Consider the following 19,436-nt stretch of genomic DNA (forward strand, 5'->3'; position numbering starts at 1 on the left):
TGTGGCTACACCACCAGTGTATAACACGGTGTGGCTACACCACCAGTGTATAACACGGTGTGGCTACACCACCAGTGTATAACACGGTGTGGCTACACCACCAGTGTATAACACGGTGTGGCTACACCACCAGTGTATAACACGTTGTGGCTACACCACCAGTGTATCACAAGGTGTGGCTACACCACCAGTGTATCACACGGTGTGGCTACACCACCAGTGTATAACACGGTGTGGCTACACCACCAGTGTATAACACGGTGTGGCTACACCACCAGTGTATAACACGGTGTGGCTACACCACCAGTGTATAACACGGTGTGGCTACACCACCAGTGTATAACACGTTGTAGCTACACCACCAGTGTATAACACGGTGTGGCTACACCACCAGTGTATAACACGGTGTGGCTACACCACCAGTGTATAACACGGTGTGGCTACACCACCAGTGTATAACACGGTGTGGCTACACCACCAGTGTATAACACGGTGTGGCTACACCACCAGTGTATAACACGGTGTGGCTACACCACCAGTGTATAACACGGTGTGGCTACACCACCAGTGTATAACACGGTGTGGCTACACCACCAGTGTATAACACGGTGTGGCTACACCACCAGTGTATAACACGGTGTGGCTACACCACCAGTGTATAACACGGTGTGGCTACACCACCAGTGTATAACACGGTGTGGCTACACCACCAGTGTATAACACGGTGTGGCTACACCACCAGTGTATAACACGGTGTGGCTACACCACCAGTGTATAACACGGTGTGGCTACACCACCAGTGTATAACACGGTGTGGCTACACCACCAGTGTATAACACGGTGTGGCTACACCACCAGTGTATAACACGGTGTGGCTACACCACCAGTGTATAACACGGTGTGGCTACACCACCAGTGTATAACACGGTGTGGCTACACCACCAGTGTATAACACGGTGTGGCTACACCACCAGTGTATAACACGGTGTGGCTACACCACCAGTGTATAACCACTGACTGTATGTAATTGTATTGGCTGAAGGTGTGTGGCTACACCACCAGTGTATAACACGGTGTGGCTACACCACCAGTGTATAACCACTGACTGTATGTAATTGTATTGGCTGAAGAAGGTGTGTGGCTACACCACCACCTTCTTGTGTTGTATAAGCACTCTGTATACCTTGAACAACACTAAATAGTTCCAACAATTATACACGCCCACACCACACCCCTTGTACTACCACACTGGTACCTGCAGGTGTCAATGGTAGTCATGGTAGTACCAGTGGACGGCAATGGTAGTGTAGGTGTCAATGGTAGTCATGGTAGTACCAGTGGACGGCAATGGTAGTGTAGGTGTCAATGGTAGTAATGGTAGTACCAGTGGACGGCAATGGTAGTGTAGGTGTCAATGTTAGTAATGGTAGTACCAGTGGACGGCAATGGTAGTGTAGTTGTCAATGGTAGTAATGGTAGTACCAGTGGACGGCAATGGTAGTGTAGGTGTCAATGGTAGTAATGGTAGTACCAGTGGACGGCAATGGTAGTGTAGGTGTCAATGGTAGTACCAGTGGACGGCAATGGTAGTGTAGGTGTCAATGGTAGTAACGGTAGTACCAGTGGACGGCAATGGTAGTGTAGGTGTCAATGGTAGTCATGGTAGTACCAGTGGACGGCAATGGTAGTGTAGGTGTCAATGGTAGTCATGGTAGTACCAGTGGACGGCAATGGTAGTGTAGGTGTCAATGGTAGTCATGGTAGTACCAGTGGACGGCAATGGTAGTGTAGGTGTCAATGGTAGTCATGGTAGTACCAGTGGACGGCAATAGTAGTGTAGGTGTCAATGGTAGTCATGGTAGTACCAGTGGACGGCAATGGTAGTGTAGGTGTCAATGGTAGTACCAGTGGACGGCAATGGTAGTGTTGGTGTCAATGGTAGTAATGGTAGTACCAGTGGACCATCACGCCAGCCAATGGTAGTGAGGCTGGCGGCAGGATGTGATGCCGTGTTGCCAATGTAGCGAGTTTGGCGCTGGGTTTAACCAACAATAGCGGTACTTTTTGACCGCTTAACTACAGGACATCATGTAATGTTTTAGTAATTTCAATAAAGTTTTGCCTTATTCCAAAAATGTTATCTATTTTTATCGCTAATTTCCGGAACTTTATGCGTGAACAAAATTGTAGCTGTTAACTTGTTCAGCGGCCTTAGGATATTTAGCCCTGGCCAGCGAGTGATGAGGTGTTAGTGTAACAGTGGCTGTGTTTATGAGAGGAAGTGTGATCTTCTTGGCTACGAACACCATCACGTGAGTTGTTTATTGCTGCAGAGAAGGAGTAATAGTATATGGTGGATCAGTTGGCGGTACACGTGTGTGTGTGTGTGTGTGTGTGTGTGTGTGACAGAGGAGTGGGGCACGTAGAGGGTGATAAGTACTTGTCATGCCAAACCTCGCAGTCCCTCTTCCTTAGCGATTTAGTCATTTTTACACCTGAACAATTGACAGTTGAGAGAATGTTAGAAGTTATGTGTGTCGTGTGAAAGAAAGAGTGTAACTTAAGGCAGATAAGAAGACATGAATAGGGAGGAAGACGGGAAGGCCGTGGCCATTATATTCTACCTTCCTAACGCCTCTTCCTTAGCCATTTATTTATTTGGCATATTACTCCTAAACATTCTCATATATTCGGGTTATGATATATATATATATATATATATATATATATATATATATATATATATATGAGGGAAGGATGGGCAGTGTAAGGCAGAGGGAGACGTGCAGGGAAGGGCAAATGAGTCATGTGTTGGACGCTGGTAAAGTGACTTGCCAAATGCAAAGCCTCAAACCCCTAGAAAGGTGATAAATGAAATAAAAAATCTATATAAAATCGCCATATAAAATGATAATAATTGGCAATATTCTCAGAATTGTGTACAGATGTGTGTGACAGAAGCAGACTTCTTGACGCTAAATATTGAAAAACTGTCGTTTAGTGGAGGGAAATGTCTCGATGTAGAAGAAAAGCGCTGCACTGGCAACAAAGTGTAAAGGATTGAACTGAGGCAATCCTAAGCAATAGTTTTTTATCGTAATATCAGATTTAGGGATGAAACAACGTAACGAGATTTATAATTACACGGAGAAAGTGCGTTTGGTGTTTGTTTAAAGAATGACTTGTGGCTGCAGCAACAAATGCAGTATTGACATATTTTTCATTCGGGTTGTGTCTAGCGATTTTAATAACTAACAATTCCACAATCTTTTTTTCTATCTCCCCCCGTTTTTTTTTTTTTTTTTTACCCGACAAGCAGGTTATGGTTAATTCACCCAGTTTAGCTGATTTTTTCTTTCTACTATCGAAGCAAATTTAGCAGATTTCCATAATTTTCCTTTGACAACACTGCCTGTACTAGTTACTATGTTGCTAAGTCTACAGAAGATAGATAGATAGATGAATGTGGCTGAGGGTGTTGCCTGGAATTAGAGAGAGAGAGAGAGAGAGAGAGAGAGGCAGGGCAGCATTTAGGGAAGCGGGCAGACAGGGATGCATCCAGACAGGCAGGCTTCAGGGAGTTAGGCAGACAGCAGGCAGACGGGAAAGAGAGGAGTGTTTCAGCATTTACACGTGATATGTTAGAATACATTACTACACCAAAACACACAGCGAAATACAACACACAAAACCACAACACTCCACATAAAACTATACCACACCATACCACAAGACCACAGCACACCACACATGGCCTCACCAAACCATACCACACATGCCCACATCACACCATACCATACATGGCCACAACAAACATACCACACATGCCCACACCACAGCACACCATAATGGCCACAACAAACTATACCACACATGCCCACACCATACCATACCATACATGCTCACACCACACCATACCACACATGCCCACACCACACCATACCACACATGGCCTCACCAGACCATACCACACATGCCCACACCACACCACACCATACATGCCCACAACAAACCATACCACACATGCCCACACCACACCACACCATACATGCCCACAACAAACCATACTACACATGCCCACACCACACCACACCATACATGGCCACACCACACCACACCACACATGGCCTCACCAAACCATACCACACATGCCCACACCACACCACACCACACATGGCCTCACCAAACCATACCACACATGCCCACACCACACCATACATGCCCACACCACACCACACCATACATGGCCACAACAAACCATACCACACATGTCCACGCCACACCACACCACACATGATTGCAAGCACAATATATAAGGAGGTGATGGCAGTGAAGGCCTTAATACAGGGATGGAACTTATAATGAGTAACTTAAACTAATGGAAGAATTTACTCTTGTTATATTTTACCAGGTCACCAGTCACTACAGAGTCAACAGTGCCACTACTACAAATATGGTGAGTACACTGTTACCCTGCTGACAGTACATGGCTTGTGCTTTGTGTATTTGAGGCAATGAGAAGCACACACACACACACACACACACACACACACACACACACACACACTATGCTGTACTATACAAAGGAGGTTGTCACATTCAGGACTAGTGTACAAAGGTTCTTAATTCATATGTTGTTGGACATACAGTTTGTGGATAAAAAGATCAATATTCACTACTGTACTGTCTCTCACTATTAATATTAGTGTTACTGTACATGTTACAGTACAATAGCATATTCTGTTATGGCATGTTCACCATACTGTTATCACACCACCACTTGTACAGTATGGACGTCAGTTATATAAAGCTCATGTTATTGCTTTCTCTCTTATCATCAGTGAGTTATGAATATTAAAACTGCCTTTTAGGTTGTAAGGTCAGCAATGTCCATCATGTGCTACTTGTAAGCAATCAATGTTATTGATGTTGCACAGGACAATCCTGAGGAGTGCAGTGTGTGCTGCATCACCTATGATGAGAGTGAGCGTCGACCACGCAATCTGCCATGTGGCTACACCTTTTGTTCGTCCTGCATCTTACAACTGACCACAGCCAACCAGCTGACCTGCCCTGACTGCCGTGCCAGCCACCCCGCCACCTCCCTGGATAATTTCCCAGTAAGCTATGCAATGGAGGCTTTTGTCAAAAAGTTTAAGAATGTACAGCTGGTACAGACAGCAGGAGCAGCTGGTGAAATGCCAAGTGTAAAACCTGCAGCAGAAAAACAAATGTCAGTCAAAACAAAGGGTGGTACAACCCAGGAGAGGCCCAGTGGGATGAGCAGGAAGCTTTGGTCCCTGCTGGGGGAGCACGAGAGCAGCATGAGGAGCCAGGTACCTGGCTGCCAAGACACCCAGTCCCAGCTGGACCAGTACAAGACCTGGCTGCCCGACAGGAGAGAACAAATCCTCCAGCTGAGGAAAACGGTGGAGGAATTCACACACGACATGGCCACGGTTGAGACACTGATAGAGGAGGAGGTGGCCAGAGTGGTGGCCATGAAGCAAGAAGGAGAGGAAGGAGTGAAGCAGCTGGAGGCCAGACTGGAGTGTCTGCAGAATGCCAACACAGCGCAGGAGGCCGTCACGGCCATTAACCACGCTGACCAATGCAGTGTGGAGGTTGAAGACTGGAGGCAGAAGTGCCAAGAACAGTTCCCTGATGTCAACATTGTCACCACCAGCATGAAGGTAGGCACTAGACAGCCACTCCCTTCTACTTGTACCACCAGGCCTCTGTAGTAACATGAGCACACTTACACTGACATATAAACTTGTGATGTGTATAGTGTACATTAGCTCATAGTTGGCAGAGCCTCCAGCACTAATGTTTGTGTTAGTATGGACAGGTGCGTGAGGCCATCAGGACGGCCCTGGATGCACTGGCAGCAGAGACTGATGCCACACACACCCCCGGCCTTCCACCACAGCCAGACCCGGCCTCCACCATCATGGACAAGATCAACACCATCACAAAGATGCCACAGCAAATAACAGTAAGTTACCCGCTACTGTCTTGTGCTTCCCCACCAGTATTGCCTCTAAGTATTAATATATTGCCAGTTTCCATAAGAATGCACTGTTAGTGTCCCATGTAGAGGCGGTGGCTCAATCGGTAGAGAGGTAGCCTGCAGTCCTAACAGACCCAGGTTCAAATCCCCCTGGAGCAGGGAACAGTTTAAGGATTTGAATTTCATAAAACAGACTTTACTGATCTACCAGAAAACCCGCCGACAGGTCGTAAAAATACCCCCGCTAATAGCAATAGACCAGTTCTGCATGAGACAGCCCTAGCATGTATTAAATATGGACGGTGGGTGTTGGCGCCGAAGTGGTGACATGTAGAGGTGTATAGTATGAAGGAGGACTACCGGGCCTTGGGAGCAGGCTGTGAAGCCTATGCCCAGAGTTGGACACACACACACACACACACACACACACACACACACATATATATATATATATATATATATATATATATATATATATATATATATATATATATATATATATATATATACTGAGGAAACTTAATGTACAAGTAGTATTCAAATATGAGAACACCATCAAAAAAACCCTCATCAAGAACAGCCCTTTCAGTAATTCAGGCGTTGTTTACAAAATCCCGTGTAAAAGCTGTAACAAATTTTACATAGGACAATCTGGAAAAGATTTGGAAACTAGAATCTCACAACATAAATACAGTATAAGGACAGCCCAACAGAGTAGTGGTTTATTTCAGCACAAAGCATCCAGTGATCACCATATTGACTGGACAGGCTCCAAGATTCTAGCAAGATCAAAAAGCTTAGATGAAAGAAATGTAATAGAATCTTGTCTAATTTCTGGCACATATGAAAAGAATGTAAACATGAGCTATGGTCATTTTAAGTGTGATAAATTGTTAACTGAATTAATTTTAAAGCAGTATCCCCCAGACTAACACGTGATTGTTCCCTGTCATCTCCTGGTGGTGTAGTCACACCTGTGTGGGACACACCAAGCATTAATCCTCTAGGTCTTAAGCAGCAGTATTTATCCCCTCCTCTTCCTCCTCCCTCCTCCCTCTCCCCTTTCCCCTTCCTCTCCTCCCTCCCCCTTCCCCCTTCCTCCCCCTCCCCTTTCCTCCCCTCCTACTCCCTCCTCCTTTGTCACGTGCATCCATAAGGAAGAAAAAAAAGAAAGGTACCTATTGTTCTGTGCATCATCCATTTTTAGATTCAGGTCACCCTTTGTTGTGTGCCACTCCCTGCTGCAGGTGACCATAAGTTAAGCCGCAGGTAAAAAAATTCGGGTCATCCTTTGTTCTGTGTGCCACTCCCTGCTGCGGGTGTGCATAAAAGACCTCTACCCTTTACGTTTCTGTCTCACTTTGTCTGAAGATGTAATATACGAAAGTACTCACTGTCGCTCCTTTCATTTCTCCTGTGGTTATTTTGCATACATATCTTCACGGTGAAGTGAAGTCTCTGCATATATATATATATATATATATATATATATATATATATATATATATATATATATGGATGCTGTTCACATATACTAATGTACTGCCCACAGGTTGAGAACCTCCTGGGGATGAGTCAGCGCATGAAGATGCTGCTGCAGGATTTGCGCATCAAGACGCTGGTGGAGGATGGCCTGGTATTTGCCGTCCAAGAAGACCAAGGTGGCATCCGGTCCTCCAGGATAACCCTAGAAAATGACCAGATATACATGCACTGCCTTCAGGATCAGCCGCCACCCCCCCACGCCCACACACTGCAGGTAACTCCACCACTGTGACATGTACCATCAACTCTCACCTGTCTGAGTCTTACCCCATATCTCCCACATATGCAATGATTTTTATCTCGCCTGTGTTATACTGTGCCCAGCTGCATGTTTCCTATGCACATCAAACCACTGACTCACTCCCTAATCATCGCTTTTGTACTCCATTCAACTTTTCTTCACCAGCGTTTATGTCATCACCAAACTCTTCTTCCTTAATGCATTTCACCTTCGTTTTATGTTGCACAACAGCCTGTTTGTTCTTCAGCATCAGTAGACTTGAAATGCTACAGTGTTTGCAGTGTTTACATAACATCCTGTTTGTTCTTCAGCATCAGTAGACTTGAAATGCTTCAGTGTGTGCAGTGTTTACATAACATCCTGTTTGTTCTTCAGCATCAGTAGACTTGAAATGCTTCAGTGTTTGCAGTGTTTACATAACATCCTGTTTGTTCTTCAGCATCAGTAGACTTGAAATGCTTCAGTGTTTGCGGTGTTTATCATTGAGCTTCATCACAATAGTCTGTAATGGCAGTGTCATTCTGTAGTTCAAAGCAGTTATTGGTTGTGACCTCATTCACGTTGTTAAGTAATACCCCATTTATCCAAATGATTCATAACCCAGACGCTGTTATCTGGCTGTATTTAACCATTATATGTACATTTTTCCATTTTATCCAGATAAAATGCTTGCATCCAGGTGGAAATTATGGCTGCAAGAACATTTTTGCTGGGTTGGATGGGAATAGCCCAGAGGTGCCACGCTGTCTGGCTGGGTAGTTCACCCAGTGACCACTAGAGACCCCCTCGGCCCTTCCCAGTTCCCACACGTTGACCGTGTAGTGAACAGCTCCTCTTGTATAGTTGTTATGGCAGCACACGTGGTGGCTTTTGTGGTTGTTCTCTACCTGCTTCAGGCCTTGCTATTCCTTGCATGCCTCTTCCTAGGATGTGTAATGATGGCCCCTCCACCACAGAAAAGGAAGAGGGTAGTGATGACTTTGGAGAAAAAGCAAGAGATCCTCGGTAAGATTGATGCGGGATGGTTAACTCCCAGCATCTTAAAGAAGTACGACCTGGTTCGCTGAACCCTGTATGACATCAGGAAATCCCGTGACAAACTAACCCAGTACACAGCAGACTTTGGCAAGAGCAACAGACGCAGTGCCATACGGAAGGCTATGGGCATCACCAGCATGCCAGTGTCAACCATTCGACATTGATCTGGTACTGCCAGCAACGGGCTGCAGGAGTGCAAGTGCGTGGTACCAAGTCGAAAGGCGCTGTTGGGAAGATTGCCCACCTTCACAATGTTCCTGACTTCAAGGCATCTGAAGGTTGATAGTTCAGGGTTAAGCTTCAACATGGCCTTACAAATCGTACAACCAGTGGCAAAGCTGTTGACGCCAGTGAGGAGGGGGTAGAGGAATTTCATCAGATACTGTTACTGTAGGCATGATTGAGGAGGGTCTCGCTCCCGGTCAGGTCTATAACGCTGACAAAACTGGCCTCTTCCACCACTCAGTGCCTACAAACACTCTGGTAGATGAGCAGGAGAAGCATGTACCTGACCACAAGTTGTCTAAGCAACGGGTATCTGTTTTACACTGTGCCGGTGCTAACAGGATGCACTGGCTGATGCCCGTTATTGTTGGTCAGGCACAGCAGCCCCATTGCCTTTGTGGGCTGATGGATGTCCTTCCTGTTGTGTGGTACCATTCTGTGAAGGCCTGGTTTACCTCCAAGATCTTCACAGATTGGTTCAACAGGCATTTTGTCAAGGAGGTCATCCGTTATCAAACAAAGGAACTTGGAATCCCTTGTGACCAGGTAAAGGCTCTTCTACTGGACAATGTTCCCATGCATCCCTCCCAGAAGGAATTGGTTGCAGATGATGGTCACATTAGGTGCTTGTTTTTACCACCTAATACCACTGCTCTGATGATTGACCAGGCTGTTACCGTGGCCACGAAGAGGCTGTAGCGATGGAGATTCATGGACGAGGTGATGGTTGTTCTTGAGGACGAGGACAAGCAGAGTCAGGGGCTGGACACACGAGGGCAGAGGGCACTGGAAAACATGCGGTGCTACAGCCTTAAGTCTGCAGTGTTCAGCTGAGCAAGTGCATGGAAGGAAGTCTCTGTGAAAACCCTAGAAAGTGGTTGGTCTTGTCTCCCTCAGGGACACGAGAGCAGACACGACTTTCTGGGCTTTGACAAGGATGACTTCCACACTCGGCTTTGTAACGCAGGCGAGGCTGTTGATGTTGATGACGTGTGGGAGTGGTTAGATGAGGACAGGGGCAATTCCGGCTTTCAGGTTATGTCTGATGTCGAGACTGCCACTTCTGTTGCTGCTGCCTGACCAGAAGACAGTGACACGAATGACAAGGATGACCCAGAGAACTACATTATTCCAGCCATCCCCCACCTGAGCACATTATGGGCACATCTTGAGTAGGTGCATGAGTATGCTGAGGACCTGGAATGTGACAGAGAGATGGTGCCTTTTCACCTTGTGGAGGATCGGCGTTCTGTGTGGCAGAGAGTCATCCGACACCTGAATCATCGCTCTTATTGCCAGTTCATGATCGACTCCATTTTCAGGCCTCTGACCTCTGCCCAGTCCACCTCTGCTCTGCCACCATCACAGCGTCAAACCACACCTTCAGCAACGGAACCAGAACCCAGCACATCGTCAGCCATTGTGTCTCCCCGGGACGTGAGTTTGCAGTTGTTTTCTGAGTTACCTGAAGTTGGCAGTCCATCACCACATACCACAGTCGCTCCCCTGGACCAACTGCCGAAGTTCCTTGTTGACTCTGACTGCAACTAAGGTCATCAGGATGTACAGTGCAGTGCATCTTGGTACAGTGCAGTGCATCAGGGTACGCCACTAGACCACATTGGATGTACAGTGTAGTGCAACAGAATTGCCAGTTGCGGTGCAACAGAGTCAAGGAGCTAGTGGGTTATTCAGCACGACACCCTGCCAGGAATCATGGGTGTTCACATTGATTTTATTCTAGCTTACTGTACTGTACCATGATTGATTCTGTTTTACAACGATGTTATTCCATTCTACCATTATGTTTTGTGTGCCCATTGCATTTTTCTTGTATAACCGTTTTTTTCATGCTTTTTTCATGTCACTGAAGGGTATGGCCCTGCAGTGGTGATTGCTTGTGTGTGGTTGATGGGTTTACCTAACCTTGGTAATTGCTTGGCTGTGGTTTATAGGTCTGCTTGACCAGACAGAGTAGTGTTAAACACCAGGAACAAGTGTTGTACGAGGTACTGTAGTGGCCTTTTACACTGACTTTCAAAGTTAGGTTATGTGTGAAGGGGGGCCAGGGGAGAAGACCATTATCCGGACGGATCCATTTTGTGGACATGCCTTTGGCTGTATTACGTCGGATAATCGAGGGATTACTGTACTTCCATCAGTGAAATGTGGCAGGAAATTCAGCCACAAGTATACACATGGTGGTGCGGTTGATAGAGCACTGGACTCCCAATTCAAGTGCCCTGAGTTTGAGCCCCACTCAGACCGCACTGCTTGTGTGGGTGAGGTCAGCTCTCCCTTGTCAAGTGTAACTCAAAGCACACTATGGTGCAAGACCCGCAAGGGTTTGAAACTCAGCGGGGTAAAGATTAGATGGTGTGTCCCCTTGTGCCTACGCCTCACTCCAGCCTGGGTGAGGCTTGGCAGTATGTCGGTGCTCCTCGGCAGCAGTCAGGGTCAGCCTGTTGACCCCCTTAGGTTAGCATAGTACATTAACCACCTGTGTATTTTATGCCACTGACTGCCATGAATAACTAAACTGAAAATTATTATTAAAGTACCTGCACAGATTCAGTGTTACACGTCTTAATGGCATTAGTTTTTGTGCCCAGCAGTTGGAAGAAGTTTTGTTGTGTTTATCGAATGGTTCCCTGTAACCCAGTAAACCATTTACAATGCTGGGTGGTAACCATATTACCACACCATGGGGTCAAGTGCAGCCAAATATAGTGCCCGTTAAATGGGTGGATGCAAATGTGGCATCCACCCATAATCCAAACCACACTTTTCCCAGTGTCTGGCTGTGGTGAGGCACTGTCAGCCACAAGTGAGCACCAGTACACTGCATGGGATAACCCTGCAGGGGTGGTTACTTGCCTGTGGTTGATGGGTCTGACCAGAAAGACTAGGGCTGATCCCACAACAACCTGTCAGTGTACACAAAGCAATAGCTGTACCGTGAACAACCTCAGTGGGGACTGAACAACCTCGGTGGGCACTGAACAACCTCAGTGGGAACTGAACAACCTCAGTGGGGACTGAACAACCTCAGTGGGGACTGAACAACCTCAGTGGGGACTGAACAACCTCAGTGGGCACTGAACAACCTCAGTGGGCACTGAACAACCTCAGTGGGCACTGAACAACCTCAGTGGGCACTGAACAACCTCAGTGGGTATTTTTTGTACAAGTCTGGAGTCATTTGCTTTGATCCTTTTGACTAAGTAATCCAGAACTGGTTATGTTGAGGCAAATTAGAGGAAGACTCCAGCCCAGCACCTCAGACCAACTTTATCGGGCCAGGAAAGGCTTGTCATATACTATCTCTATTGTTCACCCTTAAATTAACTTGGGTTTTGAGGTGATAAAGCTTCTTTTCAAAGCAACGTGTCAATTATAGTAAAAAGAAAGTTGGTCCTACCTTGAAGGCTGACTTACACCGCTGACGACAGCAGTTACATCAAGCTGTTTGCCACTCGTTGTCCACACCTTTGCTCCTCGTTCAACTTCTCATTATCGGCCATGTCTTCACCTCTTTCAGCGTCTTTACTCCAACAATTTTCAGCGTCAATATATTACCAAAGCCTCAGAATATATATCAGTCTGTGAGAGACTAACGAGGAGAGTACGGTATGTGAGGTGCAGGGGGAGAAGCTGAGGATGAGATGGAGGGATGGAGTATAGAAGTATATGAGAGAGGGGGTGTAAGCTGGGGGGAGGGCAATGCAATGGCGGCAGACAGGGAGAAGATGGTGATTTGTTTGTGGCCACCCCTTACGGGATTAAGGCGTCTGGCATTAGATATGTACTAAGGAAGCCAAACATTGGATACTACCAATATTACTATACTCTTTTCACTCTAACTTGGCCCAGATTTTCACAGTTTTTCAGCTTGTTTCTTAGTTCAGTGGCAGAATGAGACAATACTATGGCCCTACATCCTTTCCATAGCACTTCTTTGTTACTAGCATCATAAAAAGACAATACTGTGGCCCTACATCCTTTCCATAGCACTTCTTTGTTACTAGCATCATAAAAAGACATTACTATGACTCTACATCCTTTCCATAGCACTTCTTTGTGACTAGCATCATAAAAAGACAGTACTATGGCTCTACTGTATATCCTTTCCACAGCACTTCTTTGTGGCTAGCATCATCCTCCACCATTGTCATCATTATCATCATTGGGACCTCCTTTCCCACCTTAGGGCAGGGTGAGGAGTAGCAGTCTCCAGACATTCCAGATTTGCCCAGACCAATGAGCCACGCTTCCATTTGCTCATCATTCAGGCCCCGAGAATCCCGGCTCTATCTGATACCCCCAAAACATTCACTGCGTTCTGTAGCTTCATGTAAACATATCGGATTGAGTCAATCCGGACGCTGCCACGTTAGAAAAGGTTGCCAAAATCCCTGATCATGCACTTCTCCTCACAACATTCATCCAGCCAGCTCGATCTCTTGTCAGTCCCTAGCCTCAACGACTTCCAAACCTCTCTTCCTCACACACTCATCCACCATATCTCTCCACCTTCTCCTTGACCTACCTTGCCTCCTCCCTTCTTCAAATTCGCTCAGATATACAGTACCTTTTTCACCACTCTATTGTTATCCATTCTCTCCACATGCCCATACCATCTCAGTACACTCTCTTCGATTGTGGTGTCCACAGACTTCCTCACTCCGCAACTTCCATGAATCACATTATTTCGTATCTTGTCCACCCTCTGTACTCTACATACATTCCTTAGCAGTCCCATCTCCACTGCTCTCACTCTTGACTTTTCATTTACATGCCACGCCACAGTCTCACATCCATATGTTAAAGTTGGCACTAACATTCCTTCATGTAAGCCCCGTGCAGCTGCAACACTCAAGCCTCTGTTTCTTATCAAGGCCTTCATTGCACCAGCTACTTTCCTTCCTTGTGTCACTCTACTTTCCACTTCTTTTGCACATTTTCCTCTCTTTCCTATCACTGTGCCCAAGTATTTGAACTCTCTCACCAATTCCAGTCTCTCTCCATTCACTGTTACATCACACTGCGAATCACCTTCTCTCTCCATAACCATCACTTTACTCTTTTCTACATTTATTCTCAAGGCACGACACTCACAGACATCAGCAAAACTCAGCACTAGCCTACCAAGTTCTTGTCCGGTACCTGCATGAAGTACTGCATCATCAGCATACAACAAATATGAGATATTCCATCCATCACCATTCATTACCAACGCCATCCCTCTCTCCATTACTTGTGTTTTTACTGCTTTCATCACCCCAAACAGAGATATATATATATATATATATATATATATATATATATATATATATATATATATATATATATATATATCTATATATCTATATATCTATATATATATATATATCTATCTATATATATATATATATATATATATATATATATATATATATATATATTGAACAACCATGGGTATATCACACATCCTTGTCGCACACCCACACCGATCGTGAACCATTTACTTAGATGCCCATTTACCCTTAAACACTCCTCACCACCATCATAAAAACTCTTGACAGCACCTAGCAGCTTGCCATCTACAACATATATGCACAAAACCTTCCACAATGCTTCTCTGCCTACTTTACCGTATGCTTTTTTCAGATCCTAGAATGCCATAAACACCTTATAATCCTTCTCACAAGCCTTCTCCTTTATCTGTCTCACTGCAACTATTTGATCCACACGTCTCCTTCCATCCTGTTCATTACCCACAAGGACTTTTGATATCTCTCTTACTTTCTCTGTAATAATTCTTCCATATACCTTCCCTACCACACTCTAATAAGCTTATGCCACGATAATTCTTGCACTCACTTCGCTCACCTTTATTTTTGTACAGGGGTACAATCACAGCCTTTTTCCACTCTGCAGGCACAGTTTCACTCATCCATGCCTTCTTACATATCTCCAACAAGCACTTCATTCCACTCTCTCCACTACACTTAAGCATCTTTGCATACACCTCATCAACCCAAGCTGCTTTCCCATTTGTCAGCCGCTTCACAGCACTCTTCACCTGTGCGAGTGTCACGTCTCCTGGCACTGCATTCCTTCTCTGCACACCCCCAAAACCAATAATGTTTACAGCCGTTACACAACTGCCAATTTTAGGCCAGGTTAGAGTAAAATGAGTCTAGTTTAAGAGGTTCCTAGCACATCCTCTGCAGCTGTTTAATCTAGTGCTTTTTTGTTACTTATCATATTTTACATTGGCTAAGAGTGTTAAAACCTAAATAAAAATATGGCAGGGATAAGGGACAAAATAGGGAGGCTGCCAGAGATCGAGCAGCGTGGCAATCCACCATTAGGTGACCAAGGCCGACACATGCATGTGGGAGCCTTTATAAATGATACAGTACTGACAGTGTGACATCAGGGGTAAGGGAGAGAACAGGAAGGCTGCCAGAGATTGAGCAGCGTGTAGAGGCGCCATTAGGTGACCAAGGCTGAGGCATTGCTGGTGGAGCCTTTATAAACAATACAAAGTGTGTGCATTCAGTAGTAATGCTAAGTCAGTCCACTTCTACACCAAAGTACAGTACATGCTTGGCTGTCATCAACCCTGGCAGGTACTTGCATCAGTCAAATGTAGCTAAACACTTGGTAACTACACAATTATCACGGAAAAGACATTCACCCACAGGTATACAGTACAGGCCAAGAAGCACGGCTAAATTACACTACCATTTTTTTATTGACCTGGGGGGAGGGCAGCGAAATGGCAGGGGATAGGGTGACATGGAGGCGATTTGTTTGGGGTGTGAGCTGGGGGGAGGACAGCGAAATGGCAGAGGATGGGGTGACTTGGAGACGATTTGTTTGGGATGTGAGCTGGGGGGAAGGGCTACGAAATGGCAGGGGACAGGGCTACATGGAGGTAATTTGTTTGTGGCCACCCCTTACAGGATTAAGGCATCAGGCAATAGATTAACAGACAGATAGATAAATTGTCGTCATCATACCAACTTTACTCAGTTTTTTACCCATAAAATGAACTTGGGTTTTGAGGTAACAAGCGTCCTATTTAGCAATGTGTCAAAGAGAAAGTTAAGTCTCACCTTGGAGGATGTCAAGTACACGTATGATGGCAGCAGCTACATCACCTTGGAGGATGTCAAGTACACGTATGATGGCAGCAGCTACATCACCTTGGAGGATGTCAAGTACACGTATGATGGCAGCAGCTACATCACCTTGGAGGATGTCAAGTACACGTATGATGGCAGCAGCTACATCAGGTTTCATACGCGTTGGCCACATCTTTGCTCCACCTCGTTCAACTTCTATCACCTTGTTCAACTTCTCTTATCATCCATCTTCACCTCGTTCAAACTCAGTACTACAACTGTCTTCTGTTTCTCCTCCATATCAGTCTTGGCAAAGCCTGAAAATAATAATAACAACAATTTTGTCCAAGGCAATTGATGGCTGCTCTAAATGGCTGTACTTTTTGATTGGAAATCCAAATATGAAATCAGAGTTTTCCTCTCAGGCGTAGTGTTCTTGTGACGCCACGTTGCTGTGGCACACCTAATGTCTGACTTGGCTCGTATCTCTGACTGGGGCAAAAATAATCTTGTTGTTAATGCATCTAAGACTCAGTTTATACACCTATCAACCTGACAAAATCTTGTACAGGAGTACCCACTAGTGTTTAATAATATCCAGCTCAATCCTGCATCATCCTTGAACATGCTTGGGATTTCATTCACTCGGGACTTTTCTTGGAAAGATCATATTACATCTCTGGTAAAATTTGCTTCCAAGAGATTAGGTGTGCTAAGCCAACCCCGTACCTTCTTTGCACCTGCACAGTTGTTGACTTTATGCAGGGGTTTTATTCACCCCTGTGTAGAATACAACTCTCATGTGTGGGGAGGCTCCCTACATACAGCTCTTCTCAATAGGGTGGAGTCAAAGGCTTTTCATTTCATTAACTCTCCTCCTCTTACTGGCTCCCTTCAACCTCTGTCTCTTCGCCGCACTGTTGCATCTTTATCTCTTTTCTATTGCTACTTCAATGGTCACTGCTACTCTTACTGGCTTCCTTCAACCTCTGTCTCTTCGCCGCACTGTTGCCTCTTTATCTCTTTTCTATCACTACTTCAATGGTCATTGCTCCTCTGAACTGTCTGCTTGCATCCCTCCACCTCTACGACGGGTGCGTAACACCCGTCTAGCAGCAAACTCTCATCCCTTTTCTGTCCAACTCTCTAATGCAAGAGTTAACCGTTACTCCCAGTCCTTCATTTATACAACAGGTCAACTCTGGAACTGTCTCGCTCTGTCTGTATTTCCTACTTCCGATGATCTGTTTTTCAAACACACAGTGGTAGGTGATGGTGACCATCATCCACTCACTTGATGTAGTGCTGCCAACTTCTTCCTTAACCTTTATCATTCTTTTTCTGTGCCTGCCCTCCTCTCTTCCTATTTCTCCCATCTTTCCTGTCACTTCTTATTGCTTGTCTTTCCTTTACAGGTGGCTTTACATTGAGTGACAAGCCAAATGGTTTCTTGTAAGCCAAGAAACCATTTACAACGCTGGGTGGTAACCATATAACCAAACCATACGTGCTCCCTACGTGTCAACAAGTGAGTTGGTGGAGGGTTAGTGCCCCTCCCCGTAAAACAACTATAGTCGGACTCGCGCCCGTTTGCGGCTGTGGTGTGGCCCGCACCTGTGTACAATGGTGCCACGTTTCCCCAACTTGCGATGTGAAACGGAAGCTATTTATGTACAAGGCATCACAAATTCGATAAATTCAAATGAATAAAACTTACACTTGTGTATTTTGATGGATGAATCAACAGTAATCTTATTATGCATAAAATATTTATACAGTAACACAGAAACATGGCATACATATTGTACAGTGTTGCTAAAAGATATTGTAGTCACTTTTAATGGTTTTTAGCATAGTTTTAAGGTGGGTAATAATATCAGTTATGGATATAAGATAATGAGCCTGAAAAAAGAAGAAATATGCCAATATCCAAAGTAAAAGAAATAATTCATGTAATTCTTGTGAGTGGCAACACTTACACACCCAATCTGGCCTAAAATAAAGTACGTACCCCTCCGTAGACCCAACCATAGCTTGTACAGGTGTTGCTTGGGAAAAATGCTCACATTTACTGGCTTTTACCATAATTTTAAGGGCGAGGAATAATCACATTTATAATCATAAGCTAATATGTTGGACAAAATAGTAGGCATATGCCAATACCGAAGTAAAAAAAAGAAAAAACTTCACTCGTGAGCGGCAACACTTCCACACCCAGTCGGTGGCCTTGACAGATAGTCTCTACAGAGAGAGAGAGAGAGAGAGGCAGGAGAGGGGCATGCATTGAATGCATTGTCGGCATCACTAAATATAACAAAACCAAATTAACAAATGAAAGCACAATTATAAATAACTTATAAAAGAATCAAAAGTACTCAGGGTGGCTCACATTTCCCGCCAGGAGAGTGAGAGAGAGAGAGAGAGATAACGGTATAGAAAACGTGGCAACACTGTACACAGGTGCGGGCCACACCACAGCCGCAAACGTGCGCGAGTCCTACTATAACTCAAAGTCAAACGGCCACCTTCTTACGGGATTATGGCGTCTGGCAATAGACAGATAGATAGAAAGTGTGTCCAGGCATCTCGAAATGAACGGATCTTGAATTTGGCTCTCATTTGTATTTTGCTTTTTTTCTTGGAAGGAACGGTTTGCGGGCTCGTGGCCTTTGGTTCCTTCTTCCTTGCATTAAAAATAATATATATATATGTTCGTCATTTATCGTACTCAGGGAATACAAAATGAATTATATATAATTTTTTAATATTAGGCATAAAGTTTGCTATAAACTTAACACAGTGTATTGGTTTGGAGGTAAAGAACTGCTAATGGTGGGCGGCCATGCCTTTGGCTATTACGTCGGATAAATGGGCTATTACTGTCATTGCAAAGACTTGTGTGGCATCTCGTCTGAGTGGACGCAGTTTTACATCAAACCTATTTAGCTTCTTTATTGGTCAACATGACAGGATGTGGAGAAGGCATTGTGTATGTCCTGTGAGTGAGTTGGAAGATGGCAGGCGTGGATGATGATGATGATGATGATGATGGTGGTGGTGGTGGTGGTGGTGGTGGTGGAGAAGGCACTGTGTATGTCCTGTGAGTGAGTTGGAAGATGGCAGGCGTGGATGATGATGATGATGATGATGATGGTGGTGGTGGTGGTGGTGGTGGTGGTGAAGGCATTGTGTATGTCCTGTGAGTGAGTTGGAAGATGGCAGGCGTGGATGATGATGATGGTGATGATGGTGGTGGTGG

The 19,436-nt window shown here is 45.1% G+C and overlaps 1 protein-coding gene across 1 annotated transcript in view; it reads left to right on the top strand.

Moving 5' to 3' along the window:
- Positions 1-7,607: 7,607 nt before the first annotated feature.
- The window catches only part of LOC145394542 (uncharacterized), a gene marked incomplete at its 5' end in the record, with an annotated part of 15,081 nt that continues 3,252 nt past the window's right edge, over positions 7,608-19,436 (top strand). Inside the window, one exon of the mRNA XM_080268376.1 lies at positions 7,608-7,772. Within this exon, the coding sequence (XP_080124502.1) occupies positions 7,608-7,772 (165 nt within the window). The remainder of the gene's footprint in view (positions 7,773-19,436) is intronic.

This window comes from Coenobita brevimanus, chromosome 27 (genome assembly GCF_032717465.1).
Source record: "Coenobita brevimanus isolate Jiangsu-jjx chromosome 27, ASM3271746v2, whole genome shotgun sequence".
NCBI lineage: Eukaryota > Metazoa > Arthropoda > Malacostraca > Decapoda > Coenobitidae > Coenobita > Coenobita brevimanus.